General features: G+C 39.5%; 2 protein-coding genes across 2 annotated transcripts; both read left to right on the forward strand.

Annotated features, from left to right (window-relative positions):
- Positions 1 to 1,155: 1,155 nt before the first annotated feature.
- Positions 1,156 to 9,593, forward strand: si:dkey-45d16.4 (trichohyalin). The gene is made up of 7 exons (XM_047576756.1): positions 1,156 to 1,922; positions 2,627 to 2,749; positions 2,932 to 3,073; positions 3,184 to 3,292; positions 4,148 to 4,235; positions 5,772 to 5,957; positions 6,274 to 9,593. The coding sequence occupies exons 1-7, from the start codon at positions 1,886 to 1,888 to the stop codon at positions 6,399 to 6,401; spliced, it is 813 nt and encodes a 270-aa protein (XP_047432712.1). The 5' UTR covers positions 1,156 to 1,885; the 3' UTR covers positions 6,402 to 9,593.
- Positions 9,594 to 9,670: 77 nt separating this feature from the next.
- On the forward strand, positions 9,671 to 21,607 carry LOC125004531 (phosphoribosyl pyrophosphate synthase-associated protein 1-like). The gene is made up of 10 exons (XM_047579191.1): positions 9,671 to 10,293; positions 13,208 to 13,260; positions 13,349 to 13,415; positions 14,795 to 14,967; positions 16,160 to 16,275; positions 16,440 to 16,495; positions 17,417 to 17,562; positions 19,948 to 20,018; positions 20,402 to 20,548; positions 21,105 to 21,607. The coding sequence occupies exons 1-10, from the start codon at positions 10,130 to 10,132 to the stop codon at positions 21,261 to 21,263; spliced, it is 1,152 nt and encodes a 383-aa protein (XP_047435147.1). The 5' UTR covers positions 9,671 to 10,129; the 3' UTR covers positions 21,264 to 21,607.
- The last annotated feature ends 651 nt before the right edge of the window (positions 21,608 to 22,258 follow it).

Raw genomic sequence — 22,258 nt, forward strand, 5'->3', positions numbered from 1 at the left:
TCTCTGCCACAGATGACAGGGACTCTGTCTGTCTGTTACAGAGTCCACCTTATGTATCACTGCATCCACTCTTGAGGTGTCCTTCTTCTTAGTGCTGCCTCCCCACCACACAATAGTCTGGTAGAACATGTCTCTTTTAACATTATATAGTTTCAGAATCAACATGTGTAAGACACCAGGGATACTGTTGAGGTCATATGAATAAAACAACTTCCTTCTAGTTTTCTGACCATCGCTGAGGTGTCAAACACAGGAAACTCAGAGTAGAAATTTTCACTGGAGTTTCTATTCATTTCTAAATAAATACTCACCCTGGTCATGTGGCTCTCTTGTCATACGTGAACAAAAATATAATGGCTGTGCTGCATATTCTGCCGATCACATGCAACAGAACTAACACAAATCCATGCTGCAGGCCTCCGAAGCAAGTGGAAATCTTATTTTTTCAAAGGGCAGCATTTGGTTCTTGGCAGCTACCTTAGGGTAGGTAAACATTTTATTACGCATAAGTAGAAATAAAGAATATACAGTATCACGGGAGCATAGCTCAATATCAAGGTATCAAAAGATACAGGTTCTGATATGAGAATTATTTTCTACCAGCTGGGGACACCTAGTGGTCAATTAATGCTGAACACATTTCACAGGACCACATGGTTTGTACATGTAGTGCTTAGTTCAAACACTGAAATCCAGGTGGTAAAATCAAACTGCAGCTAAAATCTAGTGAGAAGATAGACACTGGCTAAAGCAGAACTGTAAAATGTCAAAATATAAGGGCAAGCCAGTGTGAGAAGGAGGCATAAATTTGCTTCTCAGGGCAAAAATGATTTGTGATATAAACTTAAACATAAGACACACCCCTACAAGGACTACATTAACTACAGACTGTGTAAACCTAATATTTAAGATGACCATATACGTCAATAGTATATCAGTGTATATGTAGCAGTGGAGTTCCCAGTCAGATCTCACATGTCAGTGCTGCCAGTCCTCTTGAGACTTTGATCATTTTTATACACTGCATGGTCTACCTGAGAAGCCATGCAGACAGCCAGTGAATTAATCCTTAATACTTGGCCCAGACATTTGGTTTACAATGACAATCTGCATTTTCAGGAATTTTATTTTGAAGAATCATAAGAATGCATGAGTCATTAAAGCACTGTAACTATTTTCAGTAACTATTTTCTTCTTCTAGGTTTGTAGGTCTAGGTGTGCCTCTCAGACCCACACCACAGCTTTTTTAAACAGTTCTCATGTGGGAGCCCTGTACACATGGGCCTTAGGATTCAGGGACAGCTTCTCTCCATTAGGATCCATTAGTATACTCAATCAGTCCAAGTGTTGAAGACACAGATATCAATAACTAACGACTGTGATTCAAGAGCAGACTGCTGCATGATATTGCGCGAAGTACTGGTGAATATTGCACATTTACAACTGCATAATACTTGCACTCATATTGCATTTTTGGGCTTATATAAATATTACTATTATTGTACGTAGGGGAATGATGGGGAGCTGCGCACCGAACCCCTAAATACTATTTTAGGTGTTTTGTGCAAAGACAATAAATGAAATCAATTCAAGTGTAATCACTGCATTTGCACAATACAAAATACATTGTAGCAACAGCAGCAACGATTCCGACTACAGTCTCTGCAGGATGATTGAACAGATCTTTGGCTTCACCTTGTGGTCATCCAGAGTAAGTGCAGCTGAAAGAGAAGTGCGGCGCCTCGTGTTTTTTAATTCTTTTTTCTTCTTCTTGCCGTTCTGTGAATCCCTGCCAAGTTGAGTTAGACGTCAGTGGGGAACCTGTGCTGGTGAGTGGACGTGTGCCGTGCGCGTCAGGCAGTTCCCGGATGCACCGAACAGAAACATGGAACGGGTAGTGGTGGAAATGCCGATCAACAACGGTGAGACACAACGCCACCTCCACGTCGAACGCGAATTTCAAACAATGAGATCTCCTCAAAACCGCAGCTGGTGCTTCTTCTCTCGGTCCGTGTGCTCTCCTCCTCTGACGCACTTGGTTCGGCGTTAGAGAGTTGCTTGTAGCTGGGGTCTGTGCGGGGCTGTCAGCCTGCTTGTCTGGCTTCTGTTGTAGCTGCAGGCTGCTTACCCTTGAGCCCGGTGTGAGCCAGAGCTGCTGTCATCGGTCAAACGGCAGCCGTGCTGCTGACAGACTGCTGCCATCACTTTAACTCTGCACCAAAACACAGGCCCACTCCACCCCCCATTAAGGCCTGCTAGTTAGTAACACTGTGCAAACTGTAAAATAATACACCATTATAAAATAGATAGAAATGTTTGTTTTCCAACTGGAGTCACTTTAATACAACTTGCTGCCTCCAGCCAGCTGAGCTGCTAGAGCTTTGTACATTACAGGAGGTTGTAAAGGTACTGCCGCCTATGTGTAATAATCATACTTATAGATTATGTGAAAAATGATCTATTTCTATTTCAAGAAGGTCAGAAGTTTAGGAAGTACTGAACCAGGCCGTCTGTGTAAAAGATGAGTTCTCAGTTCACTGTGTTCACCATGTGACCTTTCTGTTGTAAAATACATGAAGCTGCCTCATTTCTATTAGAAATGCATCTCTTCTGTCTCTGTTATCAGGTTTTTCCATCGCCTGCCCTTCCATGACACCACGAAAGCGCCAGGTGCGTTTTTCAGCGCGCCATGACATCATCCTTCTGCGAGAGGTTATCGCCCAAAACCCTTTTGCCTCAAAAGAGCCAGGTTAGACTTTTTTTTTTTTTTTTTTTTTAAAGGCTTGATCTACTTGAAACCACATGTTTTCGCACCAGGGAGAGCTGCGGCAACAAATGAACGTGCCAAATGAGGACAATGTGTGGTGTTATATTTGTAACGTGAGATTTTATCACGACCATCCCATATGTATGTGTGAACTCATTGCTTAGGACGGATCTGGGCCCGTGTGGGTGAGATTATCACCGCAGCTCTCCAAGAGGAAAACTTTGAGGTGGATGCCAGGAGATGTAGGGAGAGGACCATGCTGCTGCTAGACTACTACAAGAAACAAGACTTCCCCAGTCTGCGGAGGTTAGTACAGTCAGCAAGAGTTGATGTATTTCAGCAGGAAACTCTAACAAGAAGCACAAATTTTAGAATAAGTCATATGTTTTCTCTTTTTTTTTTTCATGCATGCCCAGGTTTGGAACAGAGAGGTTGTACGCCCAAAAGGAGGATCTCCTTCATGAGGTTTTGGAGCTGGAAGCTGAGAAGGGACTCCTGGCCAGCGGTGAAGGCGCAAAGTACCAGGTCAGTGTCAGTGGTATCGCTTCAGCAGAGAGGAGTAGGTACATTTATGTCAAACCTCTAGAGCAATGAATGTATTTTTACTGAAGGCGTTTTAGAGAGCTAACATACGATAATCATTTATTGATCTCACAGTGGAGAAATCTGCAGCATTGAAGCGGCACACAGTTTAAAGATGGTAGCACATAGAAGATAAAAAGAAGTAATAAAACTCAACTCACTTTCTTCTGTAGCTTTTTGCTTTTTAAATCATTTATTGCAGCTGACACTGGACATCAGACATAGTAGATATTCTAGCCTTCTCTATAAAAAACATGGTTATTTCCGTTTTCCTCCTCATGGTGGCATTCAGACACAAATAAACTTGCAGCATGACTGCCTACTCGCAGGATTTTTCCAGAAAACACGTGAAAACACGTGTGTGGGGTAATAACACACACTACATACACTGAGGTTTACCAAAGCTCATCAGGACATGCTCGGACTAAAAAGGACAGATTTTCACATCTGCCAATGCAATTACTATACATGACGTGATCAAGCTCAAGATATGTGTTGGGTAAACAATATTAGACTTTATGTTAGATAATAGAGGAGTAATATAATTAATAAAGACATTAAATTGTCTAAAAACATAGGTTCTCTGTGTCAACAGAGAGTATTTTATACTGTCTGATAATATAGTTGAGGAAAGCATTTATGAAAAATCTTTCATAGACAGATTGTGTCAGATATGCAAAGATTACCCTTTCCTATCACAAGAGAACTGCTGTATTGCCTGTTCTACAACTACTACTCTGTTTGTAATCTCCGTTGGTGCTCTTGTTATAGAACTGTCCTTGTCTTTATCTTCTCAAGGACGATGAGCGAAGAAATCGAGCCATAGATGAGCTGTCTCTGCTAGAACAGGATAAACCCAACATCACCCTCACACAAACGCCTGCAGGTGAACCAGACGTCAGAGCTGCTGTATAATCTGCACTGACTCACAGCACAGTTAAAAGGAAATGTGTTCATTGTAGCATCCGGGATCATTCCTCCTCAACCACTACTGTCTTTGGCGAGGTGAAACACTCAGTATTTGGTGACTCACTAAATACTGTTTATTTAGTAAGGAGCAAAAGATGCAGCCAGGATGATAGTTGTGATCCACACTGGTGTCACAGTTGCTGCGTCGTCTTTGGACTCCTGGTGTGGTAACAAACATTGAAGTTTATTATGGGTAATATTGGAGGATATAAGATTTATTTCATTTAACCAAAAAAAAAACAGTTAAACAGTACCTCACCCAAAATGTTATTGAAATACACTGATCAGGCATAACATTATGACCACCTTCCTAATACTGTGTAGGTTTCCCTTGTGCCTCCAAAACACTTGTGGCTCATCAGAGAATGGACATGACATGGACACTGAGGCTGGCTCCAAAAGGGAGCAAATCCCCATAGACCCCCATGTTAAAAAGCCCAACTTTACAGCATGTAAAGATGTTTATAGCCTGGTACAAAAATTATTTTGTTCTCAATAGTTTATTTCACTATTCATGACAACTACATGGGGGTGATTTTTTTCTAGCTCATTTGTTTATTTTTTATTAAGGTTTAAAATTCTGTATAATTAAGGGCATTTCTTCTTTGAGTGAGAGTCGGTAGCCTGAGCTAACAGGTAGCCGAGAGTTGGGTGGATGGGTCTCAATGTCTGCTGCTTTAGCTTCACCCCAACATGACCCCCATTTACATATTTGGAGTATCAGTGTGTGGGCGGAGTATAGCACCTCCAACATGGCGACCACAGGTCCCCCCACTTTGGACTTCATTTTCGAGGTTCAGTGTCAAATTTGTTATGTCATGATAGGTTTGTCCATACTACAATATATACAGTCAATGGTCGTGTGGATTTTGGCAACAGAATGTTGCTAGTGGGGGCCTTTGGGTCCTATGGGTTGAGGGGAGGGGCCTCTGTGGATCATCCCACAGATACTTGATCAGTTTGGGATCTAGTGAACTTGGACGCCAGGTCAACACCTTGTGCTGTTCTTCATGTTTTTGGAGTTGTTCCTAAACTGTTTTTGTGTGTGTCTGTGTCAGGCTGCATCCTGCTGGGGATGGCTGCTGCCATTAAGGAGTATCATTGCTATGTGGTGGGGGTGTCTGGTCTGGTCTAGGTGGGTGGTACATTTTTAAGTAACATCCACATGAATGCCAGGTCCAAAAGTTTCCCAGCAGAACACTGAATTGTCACAAGATGGCCAATGTTATTTACTTCTAATGTCAGTGATTTTAATGTTGTGGCTGATCAGTGAATGAATGATTTAATAAGGAATAGAAGGTGTTTTCAGGCCAGATTCACAGCAGTTACCAGCCCCTTGAAGTTTCGAGCGTTTTTCATCTTTACATTGTGTACCTGTTATCTTTCCAGTTTTTTTTTTTTTAATAAACTCAGTGTATTCTTCAGAAATTAGTACATTTTCACATAATTGCAGAACCAGAAGAAAGTCGTGAGGAAATGGCAGAGATTTCAGCGGCGCCCACAGCCAAGCAGCCCTGCCAGTGTTGCTGCCAGACCTACTCTGAGATTCTCAGCTTTCTGGAGAAGCGTTCGGAGGCAGAGCAGCGGCTTCGAGAGGAGGAGCTTGCCCTACGCAGAGAGGAACTGGAGATTCAGAGGAGTAAGACTTTCACATGGCAGTATCATGGTTTTAAATCCAAATAACAACATGTTAGCCATGGCCAGTAACCATAAAAATATTTGTGCCACTATTATGTACTACTATATTGTTTTTTTTAGAAAATACAAATAATTTAAGAATAAATAAACCACATTCAGTTAAATTTATTTATGAAATTATGGGACTTACCCCGCAGGGAATAAAAACTTCTTTCATTGTCTTTCAAAACTGATCTCAAAATTAAGAACGAAATAATTATCTGTTGTGTTGTCTTCACTTGTGCTGTTTATTTGTATTCATTCTTTTATACTCTTAGGTAAGATCGCTCTGGAGAGAGAACGCCTGGGAGCTGAGAGAAAAGAGAGGGAGCGGAGATTTGAGCTTGAGAGCCAAGAGAGGCAGGTCATCCTGGATCTGCTAAAAGAGAAGGTGCTGAAAGGCTGATAAAAAAAAAGAACTTTATCACCTGCATTTTATTGCTCTTTGACAAAAAGTGTGTGAGTTTGTGTCGGTAAGGGAATAGCTGACTACTAAAACGAGGAAGGAAAACAACAGAACTGGAAGTGAACAGATGAAAGAGAGGAACAGTGAGTTGAAATTAAAAATGGAGGACAATTGTCTTTGTCTGTTTGAACAAACATGCCATGTTGTCAGACACAGGGGGTACCCAGACCGGTATACAGCGGTATGAAAAAGTGTTGGCCTCCTTCCTGATTTTTATTTATTATTTTTTTTGAATGTCACACTTAAATGTTTCAGGTCATCAGACAAATTTAAATATTAGTCAAAGACAACACAAGTAAACACAAAAGGCAGTTTTTAAATGAAGGTTTTTATTATTAAGGGAACACAAAATCCAAACCAAAGGGGGTAAACCTGATTGCCCCCTAAACCGGTAACCGGTTCCCCCTAAACTGGTTGTATTGATGACTTGCAATGAGTCTTTACAGTACTGTGGATGAATTTTTGCCCGCTCCTATTTAAGTGATTTCTTGATTGAGATCAAGTGTGGCAGCAGTCAGACCTAGAGAATTTGATCTCGGGTGTGATAAACCAGTTAAACAAGGGGGGAAACACTTTTTCACACAGGGCCATGTAGGTTTGGATTTTGTTTTCCCTTAATGATAAAAACCTTAATTTAAGAACTGCATTTTGTGTTTACTTGTGTTATCATTGACTAATATTTAAATTTGTCTGATGGTCTGAAACATTAAGGTGTGACAAACACGCAATAAAATAAGAAATCAGGAAGGGGGCTGATGCTTTTTCACACCACTGTATACAGCTGCTTCAGAGAGTATTCAGACCCGTTCAGTTATGTACTTTATTGTGTTGTAGATTTAAACTGGTACAGTTGACAATTTCTCATGAGTCTGAAGTAATCAATACGAAGAGTATGAAAACATAATTTCAGTTTCTTTTGTATTCAGACTCAAAAACTGAAAAGTTACTTTTAGTATTCAGACCATTAACTCGGTATAGTGTTGAAGCTTATTTGGCAGTCTGGAGTCGAGTCGAGTCTAGAGAGGCTTTGCACTCCTGGATCTGGGTATTTTATTCTGTTCTTTCTGGCAGATCCTTCCAAACTTCATCAGACACGACGGGAAGCATCTGTGGAACTAAAATCTTAGGTCTCTCCTCAGATGTTCTGTTGGGTTTCAGGGTTTTGGCTGGATCACTCAAGGACAGTCAGAGGCTTGAGGAAAAAATGAGGGGGGTTGAATATTTCTGAAGTGATCATGGAACTGATACATATAGCAACACCAATGTTTGTTGAAACCAACTGCTCAAATCTGACGCTCATAGACTTAACTTCCAGTGGCACAGCCTGCATGTGGTCTTGAAATCACTTCACTTGTTCGAGTGTCACCTAATAATTTGTATGCAGTAATGGATGTGGTGTATTAGGTGTAAGTCCCTCACCTATAACTGGCACCATGTGCAAAGAAGGTTAGTTTCTTAAATAAAAGCTTTCCCTCACTGGTCCACCAAGCAGGTTACGTCGTATCAGTGCCAGGGTGGCAGAAATACAAAGACAACTGAGAAAGCCTGTATATTTAAGCTTTTGCGAAGCCTGTAGCATTCACCATATTAATGGCTTTATACATGCCTTATTCAGCCGCTTTCTATTTGGAGCATTTTAAATAAATTAGAAAGTAAAACTATATTTTACTGAACACTTTTGTATTACAAAACTATATTATACAGAGATTACACAGAGACTGTTGATCATTTTCTGACCTTAAATAACATTTTAAGTGATAATATCACTACCTTTCTATTTTTTTCTACAAATTATGAGTCAAATATATGTCACTATCTACAGTTTAAGTTGCTAATCTGATGTGCAGTTAAAAATCGTTGGTTAAAGTTTACATAGATGTGGAATCCGTTACAGAAGCACTTCTTATTACACAATCTGCTGGTTGTTTTTCATACTGACAAATGAAATTATTTGACTTTATTACATGATAGTTGCTACTGTAACCATATGTATATCGTTAATAAGAAATTGAATTAAAGTGTGATTTTTGTCTCACAACAGGTCCCCACAACATATCTTATGAAAGCCCATAAAACAAATGCAAATGGTGTGCAGAGTGTATAACCAAGTGCATTCACCTCCTCACACTCAAGCACTGTGTGGAATCAGATACAGTATCCAAACGTAGCTGAATACGTAGCTGGCGCTGTAACTTTAAAAAAAATTCTGTGTTAATGTTTAAACTAAGTTGGTGGTTAAACATGCACCAGCTGCAGAGCCTTTGGGGAAGCAAGCCACCACAAATATGTAGCATATCGTCACATTGGATTGCCAGAATCTGTTCAGCTGTTGTTGTTTTTTTTACCCTGTCCAGAGCCAAAGGTTAAACAGTAGTGTGAAAGAAATGAATGAACAACATGAGGCTCATCAGTACTGGATTTCCTCCCTGCCCATGATTACTGAGTGTGCATTACACACTTAATATAATAATGTTATACTTGAACGTACTTTAACAAAAGATAGCTTAAACTAATCATTATTACACATTTTAAATGGTGAATCCCACAGAATAAGCCTCTGTGTCTCTGTGCCTGCTGTATTGCTAATAATCTGTTATCCTAAATACACGATTAACTGTATTTCACACAGTTACACTTTAGGAACCACAGTAATACTTTTTCCACTATTGACACAGTGACTGTCCCTAAACTAGGACAGAGTGATCAGTCCCCAAATAATCTATAGCCTCTTTTCTCTTTTGTTTTTGAGTTGTTTTTTAATTGGAGAATCATAATAAATAAATAAATAAAAAATGTTAATTACATCCTGGTACAACCTGTGTAATACTGATTATTCACATAAGGGACATAAATATTAAAATCATTTGTTATTAAAAAAAACATTGTATGTATATATAAAATGTATTCGGATGTTTGTTGGCTTTAAGGTGTATTTGCGTGGGAAACAAGGTGGCACATCTGTTGCTGAATAGTATATCTTGGTATTATTAGAGTTCTGGCAAAAATAAAAACAAAAACAAAAAAAACATTGACCCGAATTCTTCAACTACACTTTTGGTCGCTGCGCTTTAATTTGATGTCATACAAATCGCACGCTCTGATTCGTCAGAAGTATCTAAAACATGCCCACTGCTATTTCAATCTCCTCTCTGATTGGTTGTCACGAACGTCATTCCCTCTTTTCATTCATCCAATGAACTTGCGCTCGTGGCGTTTTTTTCCCTGCTGCGCCACCGCTGCTACAAAGTTTCGGGGAGCTACATTTGAATTCTGCTTGTGGACTTTAGGTTTTAGCTGACTTTCACTGTGGCAGAGAGACGGTTTTCGGTTCCCGTCAGTTCCCTGCACGAGGCAGACGAGGCATGCGATAGAGACTCAGTGACCGCACGGAAACACAGTGTCAGCTTTCCATCTGTTTGTGGTTGTCTAGATTTGAGGGTGGTCGCCGAGTGGCTAGTGTAGCTTCCACGTTTCATGTGGAGCATGTGCTCACCCTTCTATTAGTTTCTATACAGTGTTCAACAGTATTAGTGATATATGTATTTTTTCCTTTAAGATGAGCCTGCATGGTGGAAGTCTTAACAACCAAGTGCATGAATTAAAAATTTAGTTGCTTTTCTTCGACTGTTAAGGGGAGACGTGAATATCACATTGATAATCAAAACAATATGCCCATAAGGCGTTTTGGGCTTCACAGGTCTCTGGTCTCTCACACGCAACCCTCAAAGCTCTCGTACGGTTACACCAAGATGAATATTTCAAGAAGTGGCTACCGTGTTTTCTCCGCCAACTCCACCACCGCCTGTACCGAGCTGGCCAAGAAGATTACAGAGTAAGTGGCATACATTCACATTCACACTCAATTGCCAGTTCATTAGGTACATTTGTGAAAACGTACGCACTCTAACAAGCACGCTCTAAATCTTGGCTTCATAAAGGTTATGGCAACAGTTTGAAATGCTAATTATTTTTTACACAATAAATATACTTTTGCACCGCCTTACTTTTGCACAAACACCACCTCACTGACTTGTCCAATGCATTATATGGTCTTAGCAATTACTGATTAATTTCACCAATTTTAATTATCACCGCGCTGCACATACAGAATGTCTTTATATTTAAAAAAATTCTCCGTATATTTTTCAGTGGTGTTATTTTTTGTATGTTATTATGATATTCCTTTCAAATTCGTTACTGTTTCCTGTATATATTCTTGTTGCTCCACTGTGGCAAGGAAATTTCCCATAAGTGGGATAAATAAACAATGCCTTATGTCTCAAATAAGTGAGAGCTGTTGGTTCGTACTGTGATGCTCTGACATGTTTCTCTTACTTGGCAACCACGTTTTAGTCAACTGGCTATAGGCTAAAGAACAGAAACAGTTTGACTGCACTGCAAATTACAAAACGATCCAAAGTGATCATCCAGTTGACTTACAGCCTTTAGTTTAGAAGGTCTGCAAGTGGGTTTATGTAATAATGTTGATTTAAAAAAAATAAAAAAATTCCTATCTGCAGTATGGACATCCTTGTTACACTATACCTAGAGTCACAGCTGCACTAGTGTTTTTTGTACAGTTTTAAATGGATCAAAACAACACAATGGCCTAAAACAACACAATGGCCTCAGACCATCTAAGGCCTTTGTGTTGTTTTGATCCATTTGAAACTGTACAAAAATGTGGGAATCACATGGTAGCTCACATGCTGTCTATAAGGGGAGAGGGTACACACGCTGTGGTGCACAATGTTTTTTTACAACACTAGTGTAAAAGAATCAAAACACAGCTACAAATGCAAAAAAGAAGTACCAAAACACATACGTGCTGTAGTATGTTCTTTAGAATGTTTTAATGATAATCTTATGAAACTATAATAAATAGAGTGCATTTGTCCCAAGAAAACAAAGTAAGCTATTGATGCAAAACAGTTTTTAGTGGTGTTTTTAGCAACCATCACTTATAACTACAGTCTCCATCTTTCAGACGAGGTTTAGCATGAGGTGGTTGTAAGCACATTGCCTTAAATGTTGTCTGTTGAACACACTGTCTTGTATTCTCTTTTTCGGAACGTCTTCATACCTGAAAACACAATGCATGACTTTATCATTTAGTTAAAAATATATTTATGTTTAATGTTTCTTAATTAACCCTCAGTTCAAAGGTTTAACCTAAGGCAGTGTTTCTCCTTCCATTGAATAAACTGCGTAGTTGTTGTTGCCTACTTCAGTGGCTTTTGTTGTTTTGGCTAAAATACATTTAGGTTGAAACCCAACTGTCATCATACTTCTTCAGTGTAATTCATGTCAGGTTTTCTTTTAAAACAGTCACCAGAGACTAACGACACACCAGACACAAAGTAGTATGGCAAAGATGAAAGATCATTTTAATCGGTTATGTCTATTCTAGGTGTCAGCTTTCTGGCGTGGGGGATTCAAAGAACCTGTCAGTGGCAATCATTGTGATGAAAGGAGTGTGCATTTCTGTCTAGGGAGTAAACATTGACATTGTTCACTGGGTTATTATGTGGCAGCCAAACATTTTTTAATAAGCTATGATTCATCTAACATTTAAATGTGGTTCGTCAGATTAAAAAAAAAAAAATACAAATATCTTTTCTTACCGAGTTCAGGGAGCTGCCATGGTTTCCCTGGTATTGAAGACTTGTCAGCCAAATTAAAGTTGTCCCTACAGCATAGAGAGGCTCGGCTTTCTCAGTTTTCATTGTTTGGCAATATTACTACAGAGATTATGTTGCCTTTTGGTTCTAAGTAGAGTTTTCTTGTGGACCAAAGGTTAAATAACACTGGGAGCACACAGACCATGTTAATGAATAATGATGTGCATGTGGTGACTGGGCTTTACCCCCGGAACAAAAGTCATCCTTTGGTTTGTTACACGTTATTCTTTACTAAACGTGACTAGCAGAAAATAGCAGGCTACAGACTGGGTTATATTTGCTAAACAGATGGAGTGCTGTCTTTTCAGAAAACAAAAGATGAATTAAAATAATATTGAAGGTGCTTTTTAGTCTGTAAACCATGAAAATAATGGTTAATTTGATGAGACTATTGTCCAATATTTGAAGTGGTTTTAGGGATGTCAAGCTGAGCTAGAACGGCCTTTCTTGCATGGCATGGCGTCCCAGCTGCTTGCCATGGCAGAGCCTCCAACTGACACCAAGCCAAGACGTCTCTCATCTGTAGGAAGCAAATTCATCGTGTATAATCACACAATTTTATTTGGTCTTAAAAAATTTTTGTGCATAGCTTAACTGTATCAAGGTGTCTAGGCTTGTTCACAGTTAAAGCTGATGCAGCAGGATTTGTACACACTAAACAGAACATAATATTAATATTAGCTTAGTCTATATCAAGGAGATTTATGAATGTTTTTGATTCTCTCTTTAGAGAGATCTACATCACCCAACAGAGCTGTACGTGTGTTGGTTTCCTTCACAGCTGTCTTGTTAATAATAATTACACAGACACTGATTCTATACTGCTGTTGTACCTTAGACCTAGAGGCCTTGGACATTGAGACTAATAAGTTAAAAACTTGGAGGTTTTATTATGACAGGAACCATTTCAGAGTTCAGAGATACATCTACAAATGAGTTGTCCTAGGAACAGTCCTTTTAGCCCTTCCATTAAATGCCTCCAAATCAACAGTAGTTAAGTCACAATAATAAAACAAGTAACAGTGTGTGCGTGTGTTTTAACACTCTTTTTCCTGTTATTCCCAGGCGCTTGGGTGTGGAGTTGGGCAAATCAGTGGTTTATCAAGAGTCAAATTCAGGTAAGACTGGCAAACATGCCCAGCTCTCTCATTTATTGTTTGACGTTTGACATCACATTTGAACCTACAATGTTTGCGCTTTTTCCAGAGACTAGAGTGGATGTGAAAGAATCTGTCCGTGGACAAGATATCTTCATAATTCAGACCATTCCTAGGTAAGACGGGTAGATATGCTTAATGTCTTAAGGTTCCTGCAACACAGCGGGCAGAGTGCTGTTTACTTCCAGACAGATATGTTTTTTCCTGTTGAAACAGGAAGCTAGTGAAGCTGCCCCATGCCTGAAAAACTCAGTGTGCTCTGACTGGTCGGCTCCATCGGCCTGAGAACGCACTGCCCACCATGCCTCATCAGCTCCGCTGGGGGTTTTGTAACCTGGGAGGCTAGCTACAAGTAGTGACTCATTACTTGCTAACTGGCTGAATTTAACCTCACCGTTTTTGGGTTTCCTTGAAATGACCACATGCTGCACATGCTCAATTTTTATTTATTTATTTATTTTTCTATTTTTTGTTTTCCAGAAAATAAATACATTTGGGAATACGTAGAAATACATGTAAAAAGAAAGAAAGAAAGAAAGAAAGAAAAAGAAAGAAAGAAAGAAAGAAAAGAACAACAAACAAAGAAAAAAACAACAACCCAACCAACTACTTATCTTCTTTTCTTGCAAGTTGGTAGAAGTTGCTCTGTTTCTGTCGGTTATGGAAATGCACAGTGGACTGCTGAAATATCAGCCACACCAACTTGTGATGAAGTGACACATTTGTCTGCAGCCTTAGTGGGGACAGATTTTTTTTTTAATTTACCAGAATGTCTGTATAAAAGCATGACCAGCTTTGAAAGGCCCTATGTTAAGATAAACAAAACGCTGTTTATTTGCCTTTGTAAGCCCAGAAGCTATGGAAGCAAACTGCATTTGTAATTATAGTATTAACTAAAGGAAGTCAGAATCTGTTTATTTGAACTACCTCGGAAATGTTTTTCTTTTCGCAGTCTCTTTTGTAGTCCAAAGTCTTTGACCTGGTTTATTGGTTATTTGTCACGACTGAGAGACCATTAATAGAGGCTCTGAAAACCAAGGAGGGCACATCACGCTAGTGAACTTCTATATCGACTGTGTGCAGATCTGTTTCCACAAGCTGGTTAGGCCGCAGTGACTGCATGCAGTGTCCTGTTACACCACTAGTATATTCCCACAGCGTCATGGCAGTTAATCAATGCTCATCATAGCAGAGTGATTTATGTGTGTTATAGGGATTTCAAAATCTCCCGGGGAAAATCGTTTCTAACCTGCAGGTGTTTTTCTTGAACAGTATTTATGTCTGAGGAGTTCTGAGATCTGTTAAGCCTCAGGGCTAAAGAAAAAGCCTGTTCAGTCTAGGTGCAGTCTAATAATAGGTCACATCAAAACAATGATGCTAGTTAATGTTAATATGAAGAACTTAAAAGGCCATATATTTAAGGGATACCTTTACAGTTCTTTTGGAATTGATTGCACTAATAAAGTCTCTTGTGTTTTCATGTACTTGTGCTCAGAGATGTCAACACAGCCATCATGGAGCTGCTGGTGATGGCATATGCCCTGAAGACATCCTGCGCCAAGAACATCATCGGGGTCATTCCATACTTTCCTTACAGCAAGCAGTGCAAGATGAGGAAGAGAGGATCCGTTGTCTGCAAGCTGCTAGCATCCATGTTAGCTAAAGCTGGTATATATTGTGCGGTGATTTTCATTTATATGTACTAAATGAAAGCACAGATTTACATCAGGAAAACATACTAAGCAGATTCTCATTCAGATCTAGCTACTACTTTTTAAAGAGCACACTTAGTTTTCTCTTTAGACTTTACTGTGTCACCCACACCTCTCCATTCATGAACCCAGATCTACTCGCCCTACCAGATCTGCTTGGCTGACTATCCGGTGCTTCCAGATGACATCAGTGATATTTTCGGCCTGTATGTTTGGCTCCATTCGCCTCCATTCGCTTCGGACTGCGAGATCTGTTCATGGTTAGGCAACACAAGCTTAATTTTTTCACAATATGTTTGAAAGAGATAGCTCGATAAAGTTTTTTATTTATAATTTTTTAATTTTGCACAAAACAAAAAATACGATGACAGCACATTATTCATAAAAATAAAGTAGTAAAATGTAAAAATACTTTGAGTTTAATCCATTCATTTGTATATTATGCGCAAAAGGATAGGTTTTATCCTGAAAAAGATAAAATAAAAATACAGCTTTTATCAATATATCCAAAGAATAAAAGGACAAAGCAAAACCGATAAGTTGCTCATCCTCAATAGCAGCCGTGAACTGCTAACCTCTCTTCCACTTGTTCTTGTTGTCCATCCATAATATGAGACGTCAACATCCCTACGTTGTGACGTCATCCCGAAGCACCGGATACTCAGGGCGAGCACATCTGGTAGGGCGAGTAGATCTGATACCGACACCTGGACAAACAGAACTCTATAATAACCATCCGTCTATATTTGTTTAGGGACAAAACCAGGCAGCAGTGTTACTAGTGTCCTTTACAGATGTTTCTAATGTCTTAATTTCAGTTTAGTGTTTTTTGGTTTCAGTTAGTGTTCAAACCCATTATTTGTGTCTTATTCAAGTTATGAAACTCATCAACTTTTTGACCTAATTGCCAACATTTTGTTTTGTTTTGTTTTTTAACCTAAATGCCAAGTCCATAATGTAAATGTCTTGCTGAAGAACTTCCCAACCCTATGTTTTGGCTTTAGTAATCTGTTGTCAATCTCTTATTATTAATCTCTTATTCAGGGTATGAATCCATGTGCACAGTAGTTTATGCCAGTGTTTTCTACCATATGATGTCTAGAAGCTCTGACATGCATTGTGCATGCATCATGTATTTGTTTTTGCAGGACTAACTCACATCATTACTATGGACCTTCACCAGAAAGAAATCCAAGGCTTCTTCAGTTTTCCTGTTGACAACCTGAGAGCTTCCCCTTTCCTCATCCAGTACATCCAAGAGGAGGTCAGGCTCCATCATATTGCACCCTCAACAATACTGCACTTGTTTGTCAAACAGACATTGTGTCACAAAAAGGATGTCATTGTACTTTTATCATATTTTTTTTATGTAGGATTAAGTGTCATTTTAATAGTCATCTTCTGAGAAGAATATTTCTCTTTCCTCAGATCCCAGACTACAGGAATGCTATTATTGTTGCCAAGTCCCCTTCAGCTGCCAAAAGGTAACAAGCAGTGCACAGAAATACATAGAAATAACAAAATGTGTTTTGGTGCTCTTTTTCTGCTGTGTTTGACCCTTTTATGCAGTTTGATACAAGAAGGCTTTCTTCCTTGGCCTTACATTGGAACCTTTCTGTGTTTGTACAAGGTTGACACAGTTTGTTAATGAAAATTAATATTTACTCATATTGATTTATGTTTTATTTAATGAAATAAACATTATTATGGTGCTGGGTTGATGTTGATGTAAAGATTGAGTTTGTTAGTTGTTATAAATAGACCCTTGTTAATTAGGGGGACTGGGAGTGTATATAAGGCAGCTAGTTTCCTCAGTCAGATGTGTAGTGTTTGGTTGCTGCTGTTGATGCATGATTGTATTTGATGATGTCACACTGGAGTTAATAAGTGGCAAAATGTCATCATGGAATTTATCTCAGTCTCATGCCTCTTTCTAAAATAAAACACTGGTCAAGCTGACAGAGGTTCTTCCTATTTTTGACATTTCAACCAGTAGCCAGTCCAAAAGGCAACTGACACAAGTGTCATGTGAACACCTGACTCTTCGTTGCACATTCACTGAGAATGGGGAAATGCCTGTATCCAGTAAAACAATTCTGAAATCAAGTATTCATAGATTCAAATTGTTCTTTTAAGGCGGCTCTGTAGTTGTAATTTTAAGATTTTCTAACAGGGAAGCTGACCTGTGCTATGGTAAAATCATATTAGAAATTAACTCTTAGTGTTACAGTCGACTGTTCCTTTTGCATTTTGAGTTTTTTCTTCATACCGCTCTGTCTGTGTAAGTATGTTTACTTGTGCAAGCATGAGAGTGGAGATGTCCTATTTTGCCATGTACTCATTTGCCTATGTTGTGTCTGACAGTTTCTGTGACTCCTGTGTGTCTGTGTGTTTGTCTCTCTCAGAGCTCAGTCCTATGCTGAGAGGCTGCGACTTGGACTGGCCGTGATGCACGGGGAGGCCAACCATTCAGAGTCGGACATGGCTGACGGTCGCCAGTCACCCCCTTGTTCCCGCACCACCACAGGACACACTGGCTTAGAGCTGCCATGTAAGCATATTCATCTTTCCCTTTAAATGCCTAGTGGGTACTTTACTTTGACTCTTTGTAACAGCAGTAACCAGTAGCTTCACAGAGGAACTTAACCATAGCTTTATTTGTTTCTACCACAAGTCTGGTGTTGACAGTCTGTCGTATTGACTATGTTGTTAAAATTGTCTGATGGTCTAAACCATAGACTGTATATCAATATCAACAACACGTCCCCACTTCCTTGCATTGGCCAAAGTGATTGACTATTTTGTGAGTTTGGAGCCAGAGTGTGTGCAGTACAGTCCAAGAGTGGAACCACGCAGAGCCGCGACATCGATGAGCCTGCAACACTTCCTCTGGACTCACTCTTAAATGTTTTAGTTCGGCCCAAGTCCCATCCACTACATAGATAAGGTGGACACCAGGGGGAGCTCTACAAGCTTTGGCTTCACTTTTGAAGAGCTATTCCAGGTCCATCTTTATTTACAGTCTATAAAGTGTATTCTCCATCAGTTCTAAGTTAGGCATGTAGACACCCAATGGCACTGTATTATGTACGAATTGTTAATGGACCTATAGACGAGAGTATAGAGCATGCTGACCACTCTGTAGCACACACAACCACTTTGATATGTTTCATGTCAGCCCTGCCTGAGGTGTTGTTATAGCCAGCTGTGAAATGCCACAGGCACTAACTGACATTACTCCCTTCTTCTTCCTCAGCCAGATTTATTTCCTTTTCATCCTGTCTCATCTCCCCTCTTTTCTGTTGAATGTAGCATCTCCCTCATTCTCCCCCAGGTCTTGGAAAAGTGTTTGTCTGCCCTGTCTTTTTCCTCTCCAGCAGGTGCTGAGTCGCACTCCCTCACTATTTACCTTTACAGATACATTCAAATTTCAGAAATGCTTTCTTCTGAGCCCAGCTGTTCTGGGAGGTTTAGAGACCAGAGAAAAATAATGAGAGAAATGCTTTGGACATTAGAATGTCGTATAATGTCTTATCTGTACTCGTTGTGCATCTAATTGTATACAAATATGTTTTATATGTTTTGTACCGTCCTGTTTTTATCCACAGCAAGCTGCAGACATGTCCCACTGGCTGGGATAGAGCTCCCAAGTATGATAATGCTTGAATCCCTTCATACTTGATTTATTTGTGCCTCCCTGCATGGAGTGACAGTTAGTGACTGAGGGCTTCCAGTTGATATCTGGACATACAACTGACAGTGTTACTATCACATGTGTTAATTATATGTCTGCTTCTGTTTTAGGTGAGGAAAATAAAGCAAAACACAACTTCTAGACAGAAAAGGAGTCAAGGGTGAAGCAGGAGGAGATAATGAATTTTTTTCCTGTTCTTAGAATTACCTACTTTTTATTCTCATGTGGTGTTGTTCTACAGAACAGTACTTCACACTAGCCTCATCATTGCATTTAAAATAGCTGCTTATGAAACCTGTCAGTGCTGCGAAAGAAGGGCTATTTCCCTAAACTACCCGAAACTAAATACTGTGAAGCAGTAGTTCAGTTTTACAGTCTGCACATTCTATATCTCACCTTACTGCAGCATCTGCCTGCCCATTTTACTGCTGGCCCCTCTGTCCAGTTACTCCCTTTATAGATTCCTTATTGATGTCAGGCATTTCTTTAATGACCAATGATGATCTTTAATGACCAATAATGATCTTTGTTTTTAGCTTTCTATTAACTCCTCACATGAGTTTGCTGTATTTTTTGTTTTGTTTTGCTACAAATTCTGGTCAGAAAGGAAATGAAACACGTGGAACGTCTGTTTCGGGTTTCTCTGCCCTACATGGTGTGGCCACAACAGGCTTCAGCTGCATAATCAACGTTGAGGCATGGTCGGATCACTGAGTCTGTTGTATGTTCATGGTGATCGCTGGAGGCCTTCAGTCTCACATCCTCTCAATTACTGAATCATTATTACTATGACTGTCTTCAGGCTAATAAACAGCCTCAGCTTATTGACGTTAAGAGAGTTCAGTTTAAATGCTGTATTAGAGTTACTATTTTAGAAACAGTATTTTTAAAATGGGCGTTTAATCAAATTACAAATAATGGTTGGTCCTGGTCCGTGGTTCTTGAGATAAGTTCCACACCCACTTGTTTATCTACCACTATGCCAAAAACAGTCATATGTAATCTCATCATTGTTTGGATTCAGCAGGAGCACTGTTGTGTCCCACTGATAACTCACAGCCATTGCTGATGCTTTGGTAGCTGGACACTAGTTGGTTTAGAGTCGTCTTGCATGGCGTTTGCAGGTTTCAACCAAATATCCCGCAACTTTACCTCATTCCAATAATCCGCTCCTGATTTGGGTTACAGGATTTGCCCCATTTCTGTTCCTGAAAGTAAAGTATCTTTGTCTGTGTCTTTCAGTGATGATGGCAAAGGAAAAGCCACCTATCACCGTTGTTGGAGATGTAGGAGGCAGAATCGCCATCATTGTTGTAAGAACTCCATCTTTTATCTTTTATCCAAATGTAACCCTAAACATTGTTTTTGGGATGTCACGAAATAAATGTACTGGTGGGATTTAGTGTGTGGAATTGTTTGAACATTTGTGTAAAGATAGAGTTTCTAGAGAGGTTTTCAGGTAAGGTAGGTATTGAGGTATTGAAACTTTAAACTAGTTGAGATATATTTTACTATCAGAGCACATTTCTCATTTCTCATAGCATGCGTTTCTGGTTCTTTTTGCCTTTAAGCAGATTTGTGTTAGTAACACTACTTTTGAGGTCCTATACATATTTTTTAAAAAAGCTTTCCCTTTTGCCTGCACCCTATTTCTTTTTCTCTCTTTTCTGCTTAAACTTTGTGGTCATTTTCTCAGGATGACATCATAGATGATGTCGAGGACTTTGTTGCAGCGGCAGAAATCCTGAAAGAGAGGGGAGCTTACAAGATCTACATCATGGCTACACATGGCTTACTGTCTGCAGAGGCACCGAGGCTAATAGAGGAGTCTGCTATTGATGAGGTAAAATCATATGTGGCTGTCTGTAATTAGAAAACCTAACCTAAAACTACTTTTATAAACACGTATTCTGGGACACATCTGAAGTGGGGAAAAAAGAGGCCAGCAGCTTCTCACCTTACCACGTATCTGAAGAGCATTAACCCCCACCCCACTCACTCACCCTCCAAACGTCAAGTCAAAAGTAAATGAAAAAGTTTCGATACACATGATTTGTAAGAAGTTTTTTTTTTATTTATTAGACTTTTAATGCATATTGTTCAGGACTGAGCTGGAGAGAAAAGTAAATTTATTTTAACATCATACATAACAAATTAAACATTTTTGTAACATTAATCAGCTGATTACTTTACAAATGTGTTCAGAGTACTTTATTTAACAACTCTACTAATTGGATCAAGTGTGAATGTGGTATCTTTTCTTTGTGAGATTTGTCATGCAGTGATTATTTTCCAAGTGCCACTAAATCACTGAGCAGGTATTTATGGGAAGTTTCTTTCTTTCTGTAACAAAGACATGAAAAAAGACATACACTAAAGCTGTTGTGCTGTGCCTCCAGGTCGTGGTGACTAACACTGTCCCTCACGAGGTGCAGAAGCTCCAGTGTCCAAAAATCAAAACCGTGGACGTCAGTATGATTCTGGCTGAGGCCATCCGACGCACCCACAATGGAGAGTCCATGGCTTATCTGTTCCGCAACATCGCTGTGGATGACTGAGGCAACACACACATACAGTTACATTCCAGCACACGAGGCAACATTACCAAGCACATACTCTGAGGACCAACTCTCCACTTTAGACAGTTGTTCAGCTGTTCATACTTGTTTTGTTGATAATCTGTTGACAGCGATTGCTCGTATGTACGCATGTAATGCACATTACAAGTAAAATGACGCTATTTCTCTTTTCTGTGACACAAAAAGACTGTACACACAATGGTTTTACTGTACTATGTGCTTCCCACCATCTGACAACATACATGGCACTTATAATGTATCATGCAGTGGCACAGTATGCTGTAGATTATGGCAAATAAAGCTATTCCTCTTGGGTGAGTATAGTTCTGTCTTTTTTTGTATCACTTAGATTTAAAATTATAAATAGTGAGATACACACAAATAATTGGATACAAATTTACCGCAACAGTGCAGATGGCATTACTAAGTCCAAATATACTCTAACGGTGGCTTCGCACCTGACCCTAAACTTTCAGTAGTGGTTTCATTCAGCTCAAACAGCTTGCTCCGTGAAGCATGGAGGAGCACAAAATGTCACAGAGGTGTCCCACTGCAGTCACATAAAAACTCTCATAAGCAAGCAACAGGAGCTTGTTCCAAAGAGCATGGCATTCATGAGGAGTACATGCATGATGTTCTACAGTACAGCAGTTTTCAGGAAATGAAATGAGAAGTGCAGGTTAGGAAAACAATTTCGTGTCGAGCAAACAGACCGCCGGGATTTTCCTCGTTAAAAGCACTGCATGTGTCAGATATCTACATATGCATAAAAAAATTATATTATGAAATAATTATTATATAGTTTGACTTAGAGTTTCTATCAAATTTAAGCATTATTGACAAGTGGTGACCTGTTGTGGACTGTACAGCCTTTAAATGACATTTATGTGATACATTTCAAATCCGATGCTGGTAAAGGATCAATTCCCTTTTCTCTATATTTCCATGTTTTACAACATTACACATGACCCACA

Source organism: Mugil cephalus, chromosome 2, assembly GCF_022458985.1.
Source record: "Mugil cephalus isolate CIBA_MC_2020 chromosome 2, CIBA_Mcephalus_1.1, whole genome shotgun sequence".
NCBI lineage: Eukaryota > Metazoa > Chordata > Actinopteri > Mugiliformes > Mugilidae > Mugil > Mugil cephalus.

Excerpts from the sequence above, each read along its gene's own strand:
- si:dkey-45d16.4 (XM_047576756.1), top strand. The coding sequence starts at position 1,886 with ATGGAACGGGTAGTGGTGGAAATGCCGATCAACAACG. Across the intron at positions 3,074-3,183 it reads GACTTCCCCAGTCTGCGGAG|GTTTGGAACAGAGAGGTTGT; the intron begins GTTAGTACAGTC and ends ATGCATGCCCAG. Across the intron at positions 5,958-6,273 it reads GGAACTGGAGATTCAGAGGA|GTAAGATCGCTCTGGAGAGA; the intron begins GTAAGACTTTCA and ends TTATACTCTTAG.
- LOC125004531 (XM_047579191.1), top strand. The coding sequence starts at position 10,130 with ATGCCCATAAGGCGTTTTGGGCTTCACAGGTCTCTGGTCTCTCACACG. Across the intron at positions 17,563-19,947 it reads CACTGGCTTAGAGCTGCCAT|TGATGATGGCAAAGGAAAAG; the intron begins GTAAGCATATTC and ends TGTGTCTTTCAG. Across the intron at positions 20,549-21,104 it reads AGGAGTCTGCTATTGATGAG|GTCGTGGTGACTAACACTGT; the intron begins GTAAAATCATAT and ends CTGTGCCTCCAG.